Genomic DNA, 13,398 nt, shown 5'->3' with positions numbered 1-13,398 from the left:
CAGACCCAGAAGGGGCACGCACAGCCTCATTCCCCTCTCTGGCCTCCCACCCCCTCCGCACCCCACCCCCTCACCCCCTCCACAGGGCAGCACAGCTCACCTGCCAGCGGCTGCGGGCCAGGAGGAACTTCAGCTGCTTGGTGTTGATGAAGTGGGCCTCCTCCGCAGGCACAGACTTCTGGGGGAGCCCAGGCGAGAGAGGCACGTTGTGGGGAGACCCTGGTGCACCCTGTGGCCCAGGCAGGCCCCCATTCTTCTTGGCCTCAGTTTCCCTCCCCATGAGCCAGGCCAGCCCGCGTTCAGCCTACTCACCAGGAACCAAGGGTGGGCAAGGCACTTGGCGGCACTGGGCCGGGCCCTGTGGGGAGAGGAAGGCCGGGATCAGTCCGAGTGGTCACTGGGGCAAGCATGAGGACCTCAGGCAGAGGGAAGGGCGTGTGTACTCACTCCATGGCCTTCTGCAGAGCAGCCTTGATGAAGTCCTGGGCATCCTCAGTGAGGTGGGTGGCCATGGGGCTACTCCAGGACACCCGCCCTTCCAGGACATTCAGAAGGGTTGCTCGGTCACTCTCGCCAGCAAACGGGGACGAGCAGGTCAGGCTGAAAGCAGAGACGTGACTAGCCTTCAGTCGTGACCTGAATTTCTGGGTCCATGGGAGGCAGGTTGCCAGGACAGGGAGTGCTGGGTCTCATGGGGATGGTGGTGGCTGGGGGCTCCCAGCCCTGACTGGAGATGCCTCTTAACACCACTGTCATCCAGCCCTGAGAATCCCAGCATATGTCTCAGATTTGCCCAGAGATCCAGGCTCAACTTGGAGCTGGGATCCAGGCTAAGCCTGGAGTCGGTATCTGGTCCCAGGCTGGGGTGAGGATCCAGGCTTGGTCTGGGAAAGGGATCAAGGGTCAGCCTGGGGTAGGGATCCAGGCTCAGCCTGGGGCAGAGATCAAGGGTCAGTCTGGAGGGGGCACCTGGCCTTAGCCAGGGGTGGAAGGATCAGGGCTCCACCTGTAGGGGAAATCCAGGCTCAGTCTATACCACCAGCATCCTCAGGGCAGCAATAACTGTTGTAAGGGGGCTCTGGACAAATTACCCATACCCTTTAGGGAAACAGCTCAGTGCTCTGCCCCGTGACCCAGCAGAGCTCCTCTGTGACAGGGTGTGTGTGAAAAGCTCTTGGCAGAAACCCCTTATCAGAGTTGGCTGACTGCATGTTCCCAAGATAGTTGCCCCTTAGGTCTCGGGTCTCTGGCCTGAGGAGCAGCCAGCAGTTCAACAGCTTCCCGTGGGCCTGCTGAGGAGGGGTCTGGGCTGGCTTTGGAGGAGACAGCTGACAGGAGCAAGGGTCTGCTCACCTGAGGTAGGAGATGACCCCCATGGCCCTGCAGGAAAAAAACCACAGCCGTGAGTCACCCCAGACCTGGCCTGGCGGGGAGGAGGAGGAGGCAGAGAGCGGGTGCCCCCCTACTCACCAGATGTCGGAGGTCTCGCTCACAGGGGTCTGCTCGATGATCTCAGGGGCCACAAACTCAGGAGAGCCGTACTTGCTGTACTGCGGCTCTGCCGGGGTGATTTTTTGGGCAAAGCCAAAATCGCAGATTTTAATGTCTTCCCGCGCAGGATGCACCATCAGGATGTTGGGGGGCTGTCAGGCAGAGTCGGGAGTGGGTGAGGCCGTACCCTAAGGAAGTGACTCCCAGGGCTGCCGGGCCTGGGGAGGACACTCAAGGGTCTTTGAGGGGCTGCCCCACAATGATGGTGAGGCCAGCATGGGGTAGTGGGCAGCCCCGGGGACAGGTTTCAGTACCATTTGGGGACAGCTTCTGCTCCATCAGACCTGCACCCCACCTGCAGGGGCTGTCATAATGTAGTGAGCTCCCTGTCCCCAGAGGTGAGGATATCCTGACAGGGAATTTGGACGTGTTGGGCCTGCACCCTCTCAGCCTATGGGCTCCAGGCTCCCACCTGCCCCTCACTGGGCTCTGGGGGCACCAGGGAGCCGCATACCTTTATGTCCAGGTGGAGGATGCCTTGGCCGTGCAGGTAGTGCAGCCCCTCCACCAGCTGCTGGATGTGGACCTTGACCTGCAGCAAAGGCTGGTGCTCAGGTGAGACAGCCAGCCTCGAGAACCCCCTCTACTTACTTCCCTGCCTGCTCCCACCTACACTGCCTCCAACTCCCTCCAGACCTGAGCCTGGGACGGTGGTCCCGCAGGGCAGGTTACATGCAAAGCCTCACAGACCCCTGTAGCTGGGGGATTCCTCTGAGCCCCAAGGCGGGCCAGGTTTGGATGTGTGGAGCAGCCTGTGCAAAGCAAGAGGGGACTGGGAGAGCAGGCGAGGCCTGGTCAGCTAGTTCAGTGCAGTCTGGGATGGGGAAGAAGCGAGCCCAGGGCACGGGAGGGCTCTGAAAGCCCGACAGGAGCTGCAACACCCTGTGAGGCCCTGGAATACCCTAGAAGGTGTCTGAGGTGGGGAGTACTATGCTGGGGAGCTGGTCTGCGGGACAGGTGGACAGGGGAGGGGAAGCAGGAGGCCTGGCCGGGCATGCACGCTGCCCTGAAGCTGGGTGGGCGGCCCAGGCGGCACAGTCACCTCGGCCTCTGTCACCACACTCTTCCTGAACAGGCGGTCCAGCAGTTCCTCCGACGAGCACCTGGGACTCTGTCAAGGAAAGCTCTAGGGTCTGGAACCCTCATAGCCTCACACCACCTGGGGGGAGTCTTATCGTGGGGTGGGGGTGGGGTGGCTATTCTAGGGAGTCTGATGCTTGCAGTTGAGGAGGATGGGAGGGACAAGATGCCCCGAGTAGAGGGGCTGAGGCCAGTGGGCAGCGGCAGAGTGGGAGCGGAGGTATCCTCTCCCCTCTGCACAGAGCTCACGTGTCCCCCACCTCCCCCTGCAGGGGACGCTGACTGGGGAGGTCGGGGTGTGGTGAGCACACACGACATTCAGAGACCCTCAGCGGGGCCACGAGTGGCAGATGGATCCGGTAGGGTGTGTGCCCCTCCTTGGAGCATGGGTAGGCATCCAAAGAAGCATCAGCGCTTGGGGCCTGCAGAAGCCAGGTAAGAAGTCCAAACTTCCTGCTGGAAAGGCAACCTGGAGAGCAGGAGGAGCCCACAGGGGCACGTCTTGGACCTTCTGGACGCAGCCCTGCCCAAATTCCTGGCCCAAAGGCCTAGGAGCTATGAGGTCTGTGCAGTGTGTTCAGGGGCGGGGAGGGGGTTAGTCACAAAGCATCGAAACGCCAGCGTTACGGGCTGCCCCCATGAGGCAGGCAGTGCTGGGATCACCAAAACCACAGGCCCCACGCAGCCCTCCGGACCTCTGTGTGTCTGGGGCACATCCCCCTCCCCCCGCCACCTTGCACCCTTGGGGTGAGACGGGATACAGCTCCAGGATGAGGATCAGGGTCTTTCGGGTCTCAAACTGGTCCAGCAGTGCAGTGACCAGTGGGTGGCTCAGCCCTGCTAGGATGTCCCGCTCCCGATAAGCCTGGACACGTGTCCTGCTCCGCAGGGGAATGAACTTGGCGGCGCAGGACATCTGGTTGCCCTTGTGCTGCACCCTCTTCACGAAGCCGAACACACCCCTGGGAGGAGGGGACAGCGCGTTGGGGGTGGGGTTCCTGGGGCACGGGGTTTGGAAGGGGGCAAAGCTCCTGAGAAGGGAAGTTCCGGGAGAGCAGGGGCTGGGGGAGTGGATACTGGAGGGGGCGGAATTCCCGGCAGGTGTTGGGCAGCAGGTACTCTGCGGGCGGGGGCTCCGGAAAGAGGTAGGGTTCGCAGGAGGCAGGGCTCCGGAAGGTGAGGGCTGGAGGAGGCAGGTACTCGGTGGAGGCGGGGTTCCAGGGGGGAGGGTGGGCTTCTGCTAGTGCTGAAGTGGGGATTGTAGGGGTGCAGTGGCGGGGAGGGCTGGGAGCTCCTGGACGGAAACTCTGGGGTAGGAACTCCAGGAGGCTGAGGATGAGGGTCTTAGGGGGTGGGGGTCCAGCGGGTGAGGCTCCTGGGGCTGGGATGGGGGGCGGGGAATACCTTCCAATTTCCTCCTTGACCTCGTAGAAGGAGTGCAGTTTCCTCCTAGAGCTTTGCTCACTGTCGCCTGTAGCCAGGGAGGGGGAAGCTGTAGGTGAGAGCAAAGATGACCACCCCGTCCCTCTGTCCCCCAACTTTATAGTGCCCGAGCCTGTGGGAGCTCACAGGACCCCCATCCCCACAGCCCCACATGCCTGCATGGAGCCAGGACAGGCCTGGGAAGGGGTCCCCCACTCACCCCCGTGGACCAGCAGCTCTGCCTTGCATAGCACCTGGCCACCAGCGTTGTGGGCCAGGCATGTGTAGACACCAGCGTCATGCTGGGCCACATCCCTTAGTACCAGGGAGTATGTGGTCCCTTCCTGCTGCTGGCTGAGCCGGGGGCCATCCACCAACTGGGCACCGTCCTGGAGACACAGGAGGGCAGGGAGGCCATCAGCCCACCATGGGTGACCCCAGCACCACGGCCCAGCATGACCTTCAGAGAGTGCTGTGTCCAGTCCAGTGGGGTTTCACACACTACCCCTCTCGCAGGCAGGCCCCCACCCCACGCCTGTCCCTACCTTATACCAGGTCACTGTGGGCTGCGGGTTGCCCTCAATGACAGCCTGGAATTGCGCCACGCCGCCCCTCTGGGCCTGCACATCCTCAATGGTGACCTGCATGGATGGGGGCCCTGGGGGTAGGAGAGGGAGCCGTTGGGAAGGAGCCTGGCTCTGTCCCACCACAGCCTGTCCTGTGTTGAAATCTTTGATCCCCAGCCTACATTCACAGAGACCCAGACCCAGGTGGGCTGGCAGTAACCCCAGGTGTGCCCTGGTACCCTAGGTGGGCAGAGAGGCCCCGAGATATACCCCAGGGTGAAAGAGCCCACCTGCCTCCCAAGTGAAGGTGGCCCCATCCTGACTCCCCCCCACGCCCCTGATGGTCCGGAAGTGCTTCCTTCAGTCTAACCCCTGTCTCTCCTGCTTCAACCTCGGCTCTCTGAGGGCAGGCCGCACAGAATATGCTAACTCTGAGTGGGGAAAAGGTCACTGCTGCCTGCATCTCCCCTCCCAGTGACGCCTTCTGAGGGGACGCAGGGAGCGGGGCAGCAGGGGCCCTGGCCACAGTAAGGCTGGGACATGCCAGGTGGCTTTGCAGGCCCCTCCATGCAAATGTCTCCCCTTGCCCAGAGCATGGCGGGCACACGTGTAAACTGCCGGGCCCCCACCTACTTGTGGCACACATGTCGCTGGCCTGGTACACATATGTCCTGTGCTTCGTCTCTGTGAACACGTGGCTGTGGATGTCCCAGAGCTCTGTTGCACCTGCCCTGGGGCAGGCAGCGCCCTCCATCCTGGGGCCATGGAGTGGAGTTAGCTGTCTGCCCCACCCTTCCACTTTTGGGGTATGGGAGGCAGAGCTTCAAGATAAGATGGGGGCTGCAGCAGACTCTTTGGGAGGGGATGTACAGGCAGGGGCCCCAGCCCTGGGTGAGAAGGGAGCTCCCCCAACTTCCCTTGCCCCAGGGGTGGCCTCTCCTCCCTGCCCCACCCTTGGGCTTAGGGTGGGTCTGGTATGGAGAGTGCAGGGGTGCTGTGATTCCACCCCTTACTCTCCTGTCCCCGTGCCCGACCCTGCCCCCAGGATGTCCCCTCATCCCCCAGCCAGCTGGGGAAGTTACCGGATGGGCACCATGCGTTCCTGGACCTCAGCGTGTGCCCGAGAGTTCTGCTCCAGGCCCTCGTGGGAGGGAGGTTGCGGCACCTTCCGGGGCTCGCCTGGTGGGAGGCAAGGGGCCCAGTGAGACGGAGCCTGGGATAGGGCTGGAGACAATCCCTCATGACTTGCCTCTGCATCGACCTCCAGGGCCCAGAGGAGGGGAGGACAGGCAGAGCAGGGGCTCCAAGAGCACAGGGTCCGTGACCGCAAACCTAGAGCTCCAGCCAGTGCAAGTGCACTTCAGCCCCCTGGGCTGGGGGGAGGGGCCCCATAGCACATTCCCAGGGGTCTGGTCTGCCTGGGGCACCGCTCACTTACTGTTCCTTCCTATTCCCCTCCTCCTCCCCTTCTTCACCCTCTTCCTCTTCCTCCTCCTCCTCCTCCTCCCCCTCCCATTCCCCTCCTCTCCCCCCTCCCCTTCTCTCGCTCTTTCCCCTCCTCCTTCTCCTCACTCTCCTTCTCCCCACAACCTTCCCCTCCCCCTCTCACTCTCTCTGTCCCCTCTCCTCCTCTTCCTCTTCCTCCTCACCCTCCCAGGAGCACAGGGTACCCAAGCTGTCCCCTGAGGGCTGACCACAGGAGGCCTCTGGCTCCTGGGACAGACATGCTCAGGGTGGGAAGGACCTCCCAGAACCCATCCCCCCCTCTAGTTTCACAGGCTGAGTGAGGGGTGGGCCTTGTCCAGCGTCCCCAACATGTGGAGCCATCAGAATGTTGGGGGTCCCTAGGCTCTGCTAGTTCACCCCCATGGGATAGGCACCCAAATTAACCAAGGTTGGTGTCAGAACGGAGGGGAGGTTAGGGGTGGTGGGGTTGGTCCTGGGAGCAGGTAGTACTTTGCCTTCAGCCTGCTGCCAGGCCTCACCGGATGCATCCCCAGCCTCCACTCCTGGGGGATTCTGGCCGGCCTCCTGGAGTCCAGGTGGCCCCCCAGGTCTGGGGCCGGGGCTGGTATGTTCCCCTGTGGTGGGTCCCGGAGCCTCAGGGCACATCACTGTCCTCTGGATGGATGTGCTCTCCTGGTCCACTTGCCCCAGGGCATCTGGGGGTGGGATGGCAGCATCTGTAGGAGAGGCAGGTCCACGCATAGGAGTAAGGGTTGGCCTGAGCCCGGGGAGTGGGATACTGCCCAGATGAGCCAACCCCAGGCCACCCTTCCCACCTCCCTGCTCCAGCCACCCATTGGGTGCAGGAAGGGCCGAAGGTGGAGGACCCTGAGAGAAGAAGGGATCCAGAGACTGTGCCAGGGGAGATGGCACTCTAGGCAGCAAGCTCAGGACTGGTCCACCCGCAGGGTGTTACACAGATGCCCTCACAAGAATGTCAGTTCCTATAGGGGCAGCTGGGCCTGGACTCCCACCCATCACTCTGGGTGGCCCCTCAGCCTCAGCTCGTCTCATCCCTTCATCCTGGGGCTGGCCTTGCCCTGTAGCCCACTCTGGATCCTAGGGTACTGGGTCACCCAGGCTCAAGGGGACCCAGCCCCACAGTCTAGGGAAGCTAGGGACAGCCAGATGCCAAATTAGGAGCCATGAACTCCTCAGAGGGTAGGCTGCATTCCTGCCCTCCCAGGGCAGCCCCTGTCCTCCACCCAGCAGCTTTCTCCCTTCCACCTGCAGCCTGGCCTGACCCAGACCACTACACTCTCACCTGGTCCCTGCCCCGGGAACCTTCAGACCCTCCTGTGTCTCGGCTTCCTGCCCTCAGCCTTCAGTGCAGCTCCCTCCTCCACCTGGCTGCCAGCCCCTGTGTGGCCATTCAGAGATGCCCACCATTCCATTTCTAGAAGGTCCTCCTTTATGGAGCTCTCCACTGCCCCAGAGCCTCCCTCCTGTTGATCTTCTGTATCCTAGGGCCCATCAGGCTGAAGAGGCAACTGGGCAGGCTGCCATCTGTTTGCCCTCTATGGCGTTGGGGCAACCATCCTGTCTTCCCCACTCCAAGGAGGTCATCAGGACCCCTGACACATCACACCCCCATGTCTGTCCTGACAACGGACCCAGCTGCACAGGAGGCCCCCAGCAGGAGCAACCACTATGCGCTGCCCCAGCCACACTGTGTGCACCTGTCTGTCACCAGCCCCTCAGCCCACGTGAGCAAGCTGGACAGGTGAACTATCACGTCTCCACCCAGGATCCCCAGGACTAGCCAGGACCCACAGGTCGATGCTGAGCGTCCACCCAGGGCTGTCAATGGAAAGGGCCTGGGCTGTCCACTGGTTGGTCTCCAGGACCAGGCCAGGAGGGCCCCCCCCTCCCGAGTCATCGGAGTCACCAGGTGGAGAAGCACAAAAGAGCAGAGCAAAGGCAGTGCAAGGAACCAGTTTATTAGCATCATCAGGGTCGACTGACGGGGGCTGCTTCCCACTCAGAGACCCTGGTCCACCCTGTAGAAAAGGCCTAGGAGGGTCTGTAGAGCTGGGCCCCACACAGGCCTCCTGGAGGCCAAGAAAAAACATTCACGCGTAAGATGTGGCTTGGGGGAAGCCCCCTATCGAGAGGGAGGCTGGAACCCCCAGCCTGGGTGAGAGGCAGGGCTGTGCCAGGCCTGGCCACTGGGACGGGGGCCTAAGCTGGGGCAGACAGGGCCCATGTGGCAGCCACTGCCTCATGAACGGAGCAGGAAAGATGCCCAAGTGCCTTCCCTGTGTCTGGAGCCCCCGAACCCAGAGCTGCAGTCTGCGAGTAGTCACTCCGGCCAGTGCTCTCAGAGCAGCTTCGGTACACTCTGAGATCACAGATGCGTGCAATGTCCTCAGCTGAAGACCAAGTCCTGTGAGGTAGGAAGCACCCAGGGAGGAAGGGGAGGGAGGTGTCCTGAGTTGCTGGAGAGCCAGGGCAGGGTCAGAGCACACGTGTCCAAGGGGTGCCAGCTTTGGGACTCTCTCCTGAGTTGAAAACCCAGGGCAGCTGTGAGGTGAGTTGATGCTGGTGCCAGGCAGGGTCCTAGGCCCCAAAGCCACTTGCCTCTTTCTGCTGCCCCATGCAACCACGGCAGCTTAGTCAGGGGTGTCCCAGCCCCAAGAGTCTCTCATCTCAACCCTAGCCACCCAGCTCCTGAGGGTCCTGGCCTCAGCCCTGGGAGGGGCTAGGGTCCATGTCCCCATCCGGGCAAATGTGCAGGGTGACAGTCTCCCCCACTGTCCCAAAGCTGACCGTCTGGGTGGAAACCTCCGTTTTGAAGCTGCTCTGGCCACTGTCCACAGAGTGCTGAACCTGAGTGCAGAAGGACGGCTTCCGGGACATGGTACCTCCAGCCCGGGCCTCCTGAAAGCAGAAGGAGACGCCCCTGGGGCCAAGGTCCTGCGGCCCTGATGGAAACGCCTCCCGGGAGCTGGGCACGCGGGTGAAGAAGCCAGGGGAGGTTTGGGAACCTGGCGGGAGCCCCACATTGAGCAGGACGGGCTGCCCCACGGTGGGCTCGCTGATCTCTCTCTGAAGCACTGAGATTTCGCAGGGCGGGTCACCAGAAGCACCGGGCATGGGACCGCTGCAGCCAAAGGTCTCCCCTTCCTGGGGCACATAATCCTCCAGGTCAGCCAGTGTGAGCGCACGGCCGTTGTGTGTGAGGATCTTGGGGTCCCGGCCCTGAAGACCATCGGCACTCAGGGGCTCTTCTGTCTGGTAGGTACCTCTTTCCTCCGTCTCCTCCAGGGGGACCTCCTCTTCAGCAGCCCAGGGAGGGGACAGCTCAGGGGTCTCTGGCCCCGTTTCCACATGGAAGACTAGGGGCTTGCCAACACTGACCATTGCTGGGGGCTCCTGGGTCAACAGCTTGTTGTTGGAGTTGTTTGTATTGGGGTCTTCTCCAGGCATCCTGCCAGGAAGTGTGGAGAGAAGCCCCTCCGAGCTGCCAGGCGTCTCTCTGGCCAGAGACGCGCCCGTTGAGCCAGTCTTCTTCACCCGAACTTCAATGGTCTCCTCGACCTCCACCCATTTGGGCTGGGGCCCAGTGCCCCCAGGCAGGGCTGACACATGGGCCTCGGGCTCCGTCACGTACAGAGTGGGCACAGTGGGCCTCCAGCCTGGCTCTGCCTCGGGCCTGCAGGATTGGCTGGCCCCTGGCGAGTGCAGCAGCTCAGGGGCCAACAGGCCTGGCTTGGACAGGCTGGCAGGGTGATAGGAGTGGGAGGGAGACTTGCTGGGGGACTGGCGTCGGCCACGGGGGCTCTTCACCACAGTGGTAATCGTCTCCTCTCTGTGGGGAGAGGACCGAGAGGAGATAGGCACAGAGACCCACAGCCTCACCCAGCGCCCTTGCCATCAGCACATTCGGGGGCCAGCGAGAGAGATCAGGTTAGTGTACAAGCAAGCAAGTGGTGAAATTGCATAAACTAACTCCTACACATGCGCTTGAGCCCGATCTCCAGATCCCCATCCAGAGAACCAAAGAAACAAAGCACAGAGTCTCATCTGGCCAACCTCAGGCTCTAGTGTACAGATCTCAAAATGAGAGTTGAGGCATCAGGGGAGGCCCATGCTATATCACGCAGGTACCTCCAAACCCCAGACTGGTTTGTAACGTCACGTGTCAATCTCCCTTCCTTGTTTACGGCTGTCTCATTTTGGAGACACCAGCCCTCCTTACAGAGCTAATGAAGGGGTGCAAGCCATACAGCCCTCCTTGTTGATCCCATCAGTGCTTTGTGCTTTGTAACATGGCAGGAGGGTGGTGGGGGTTAGAGGGCCTCTCAGAGGGCAGGTGCCTCAGTGATCCTCGGTTAGGGACAGGCTGGGCAGCTGATGCCGCAGGTGCAGGAGGAATGTCAGAGTCTTGACCTGTGGCCTGTGTTCATGGCCTCTCGGTCTGGGGATGTGAGGCCCGGCAAGGACACCTGGCTCTAGGCATGGCTTGGCCGTCATGGGCTGTGTGACCTCAGACAAGTCCGCCTCCCTCCTGGGCTCCATTTCCCAAAACAGGAAGGGGATGGAAGGGGAAGAGGAGATAGAACTCAAGTCCATTTGCATGTGAGTGTGCATGGGGCGCTGGCCAGGGACCTTGCAGCAACTCTGGGGGATGGGTCTGACCCCCTTTTACAGGTGCAGACAAGGCCGAAAAGGGCTCGAAACTTGCCCAGAGCCAAGAGTCAGAAGCCCACCAGTCAGCCCAGGCCTTCCTATGCCAACCAGTACCCCTGACCTTGCCAGGTACTGAAGGTGAAATGAGTAATAGGCAGGGAGCAGGAACGCATTTAGTAACACACAGCTCTCCTGGGCCCCAGGACCTGCGTTTCCTCTCGGGCTCAGGCAGAGGGACCCGGCATGCATATGGTGACAACTCAGTGCTGTCACCAGCTGCCTGCAATGACTAGGACTTTGTCTGTCTCTTGTTCAGCTTTGCTTTTGTCTAACTCACAGCTCCATCCAGGAGCAGTTACTCCCAGGCATGGGCCCAGAGATGTGTGGCCACACCTTGGGGTACATAGCAAGTACAGATCCTGCCTCCTCTGGCCCTCACCTGGTAAAGGGGAAATGCCATGCCCCCTTAACTGTTGGGGAAGCTGAGGCATGGAGACGTGGCCTACTCAGGGCCACAGGCCTGCCTTCCTGCTTCACACAAGGCTCAGTGGCACTAGGCTTGTCCCTGGGTCAGAGACTGCCCAAACCTGGGCAAGGCCCCATCTGCTGGCCTCACACTGCCTGATTTGCTAAGCCAAGACAGTGAGTCCAGTGGAACTGGACAGCTGGATCACTCCTCCTAAATGCACCCCCATGCTCGGCTCACTGCTGCCCCCACGAGGGCATGTAGGCACCCTGCTCTGAGGCCACTGGCACAGCACCTGAGGCTGCCAGGTGGCAGGGGTGTCTCTCCCGTTTCCTTCTGGTACCCCTTGGCTCCCCAGAGCCCCTCATTGTGCCGCAGGCGCAATGTGTGGAGCCCTTGGTGGGATGCTGCTCCAGGCAGTTGCCTCTCTCCATTCCTCAAGATGAAGGGGTACACTCTTCCTTGCAGGGTGAGGGTTGCTACCTCCCTAAGCCTGGAATAGACTGGACTTCAGGATGCCTTGGGAGTTACCTAGTCCAGCCTCCCATAAGCACGAGGACACCCTAATGCCTCCTCAGTGGGGCTGCCTGGCCCCATCTCTGCTCCTTCATTGTGTCTTCCGTAAAATGTAAATAACAATGCTCCCCTCTTACATGAAATGTAGAGGTGATCTGTGTAAAGCTCTGGCATGGTTGCATACCTCCAGGGATGGGACTTACTTCTGCCCCAGGCAGACCCATCTATTGTGAGGTGGCAATCGGCTTTGGGGGAGAAGGGAGAAAGTCACGGAAGGGTTAACCCAGGAGCTTATCAAGATGGGATTCTCCAGCAATATCACCACCTGCAGGCACCTATAGGAGGTCTTACGCCTATGCGGAATTAAGAGGTTTCCCCATCCTGGAGGCTCCCAGTCCCCTGGCTTTAGGAAATCATAGTCTTTCTTCCTCCTGGATTTTACAAGCTCTTCCACCCATCTACTTCACACATCTCCTACTGGAAGTCCTTCCAGATTATCCAGGTCAAAACCAATCCTGCCTTCTGTGGGTTCACCTAGCTCTGGACCTCTTGTATTATTTAATTATCAACAACATGCATGGCTTTTCCTCAGCCTTGAAGGCACTGAAGGATGGAGAATGGCACAGTGGGTGTGGCGCCGAGGAAATGAGTTCTCGGCTGGCGTGCAATTGCGAACCACCCTCAGCAAGCCTCCTCTCTTCCCTGAACCTCAATGTGCCCGTCTTCCTAGTGAGGGCTGAGTTTGGAGACCACTAAGGGCCCCAGAGCTGTGCTGTTCACTATGGTTATGCTATTTTAATTAAATTCAAATTGTTGAAAATCGAATACATTTAAAAATCTAGTTCTTCAGTCACACTCGACAAATAGCCACGTGCGGCTAGTAGCTGCTGTAGTGGGCTGTGTAAATATAGATTATTTCCATCATCACAGAAAGTTCCATTGGACAATGCCCTAGGGTATCCTAGGGTAGCATTCTGCCTCTAGTACACTGGGGGAAGCAGCTTTCAGTCCCTGCTTCCCCCTAACTGGTATGATTCTGGGTCCAAGCCCTGGGTGAGCCACTGTGACGTACACAGAGTAAGTCTACCCTGCTGAGGCAACGGGGCCATGAAAGGGGTACTTAGACCCTGGAAGAGACAGCTTTGAAGTGTGAAGGTAGCCAAGGGCCCAGGGGGAGGTGGATGCCCTGGGAGTATCCGCAAGGTGCTGGCAGTCTGCGTGGTGAACAAAGGCCATGTGGGCAAGCAGTCAGACAAGCAAGGGGCCAAGCTACACAGGCAAGCTCCAGGGAGGTTAGTGGGCATGCAGGGAGCACTGCAGTCAGAAGGAAGGTTAGGAACACGCCTGCACTTACATGATGACGGTTTTCTTGGGGACTTTAGTCTCCTGCTCAGTGACTACAAAGAAAACAGTTGGAATAGCGAGGGTTACAGATCAGCCGGTGTTTGGGGGCTGAGCTATCTGAGTGGCATGGCAGTGTAGTAACCTGCTCAGCTTAGGGCACTGGATCCAAACCCTGCCTGACTGTGTGCCCCTGGTAGGAAGGTCTCAGCTTAGAGTCCCAGGTCCCTCATCTTTGAAATGGAGGTGACAATGCCTGCCTTGAGTGGCTGGGGAACGAGGAGTTGTGATAACAGTGTGTCCCACGTGAGGGAAGAA

At 60.4% G+C, this 13,398-nt stretch overlaps 1 protein-coding gene across 5 annotated transcripts in view; it reads right to left on the bottom strand.

Moving 5' to 3' along the window:
* The window catches only part of OBSCN (obscurin, cytoskeletal calmodulin and titin-interacting RhoGEF), a 196,057-nt gene that overhangs the window by 7,058 nt on the left and 175,601 nt on the right, over positions 1–13,398 (bottom strand). For all 5 annotated transcript variants that reach the window (XM_059917953.1, XM_059917957.1, XM_059917955.1 and 2 more), the window contains 14 exons: positions 6,605–6,802; positions 5,702–5,798; positions 5,253–5,374; positions 4,599–4,711; positions 4,274–4,442; positions 4,036–4,123; positions 3,393–3,593; positions 2,594–2,654; positions 2,006–2,083; positions 1,471–1,643; positions 1,354–1,380; positions 448–600; positions 313–358; positions 101–178 (listed from right to left, as the gene is read on the bottom strand). In XM_059917953.1, the coding sequence (XP_059773936.1) occupies positions 101–178; positions 313–358; positions 448–600; positions 1,354–1,380; positions 1,471–1,643; positions 2,006–2,083; positions 2,594–2,654; positions 3,393–3,593; positions 4,036–4,123; positions 4,274–4,442; positions 4,599–4,711; positions 5,253–5,374; positions 5,702–5,798; positions 6,605–6,802 (1,604 nt within the window). The remainder of the gene's footprint in view (positions 1–100; positions 179–312; positions 359–447; positions 601–1,353; positions 1,381–1,470; positions 1,644–2,005; positions 2,084–2,593; positions 2,655–3,392; positions 3,594–4,035; positions 4,124–4,273; positions 4,443–4,598; positions 4,712–5,252; positions 5,375–5,701; positions 5,799–6,604; positions 6,803–13,398) is intronic.

The sequence above is a fragment of the Balaenoptera ricei genome, chromosome 3, assembly GCF_028023285.1.
Source record: "Balaenoptera ricei isolate mBalRic1 chromosome 3, mBalRic1.hap2, whole genome shotgun sequence".
In the NCBI taxonomy this organism is placed as follows: Eukaryota; Metazoa; Chordata; class Mammalia; order Artiodactyla; family Balaenopteridae; genus Balaenoptera; species Balaenoptera ricei.
The sequence above is the reverse complement of the archived record's forward strand: the minus strand, read 5'-3'. Positions and strand labels throughout refer to the sequence as shown.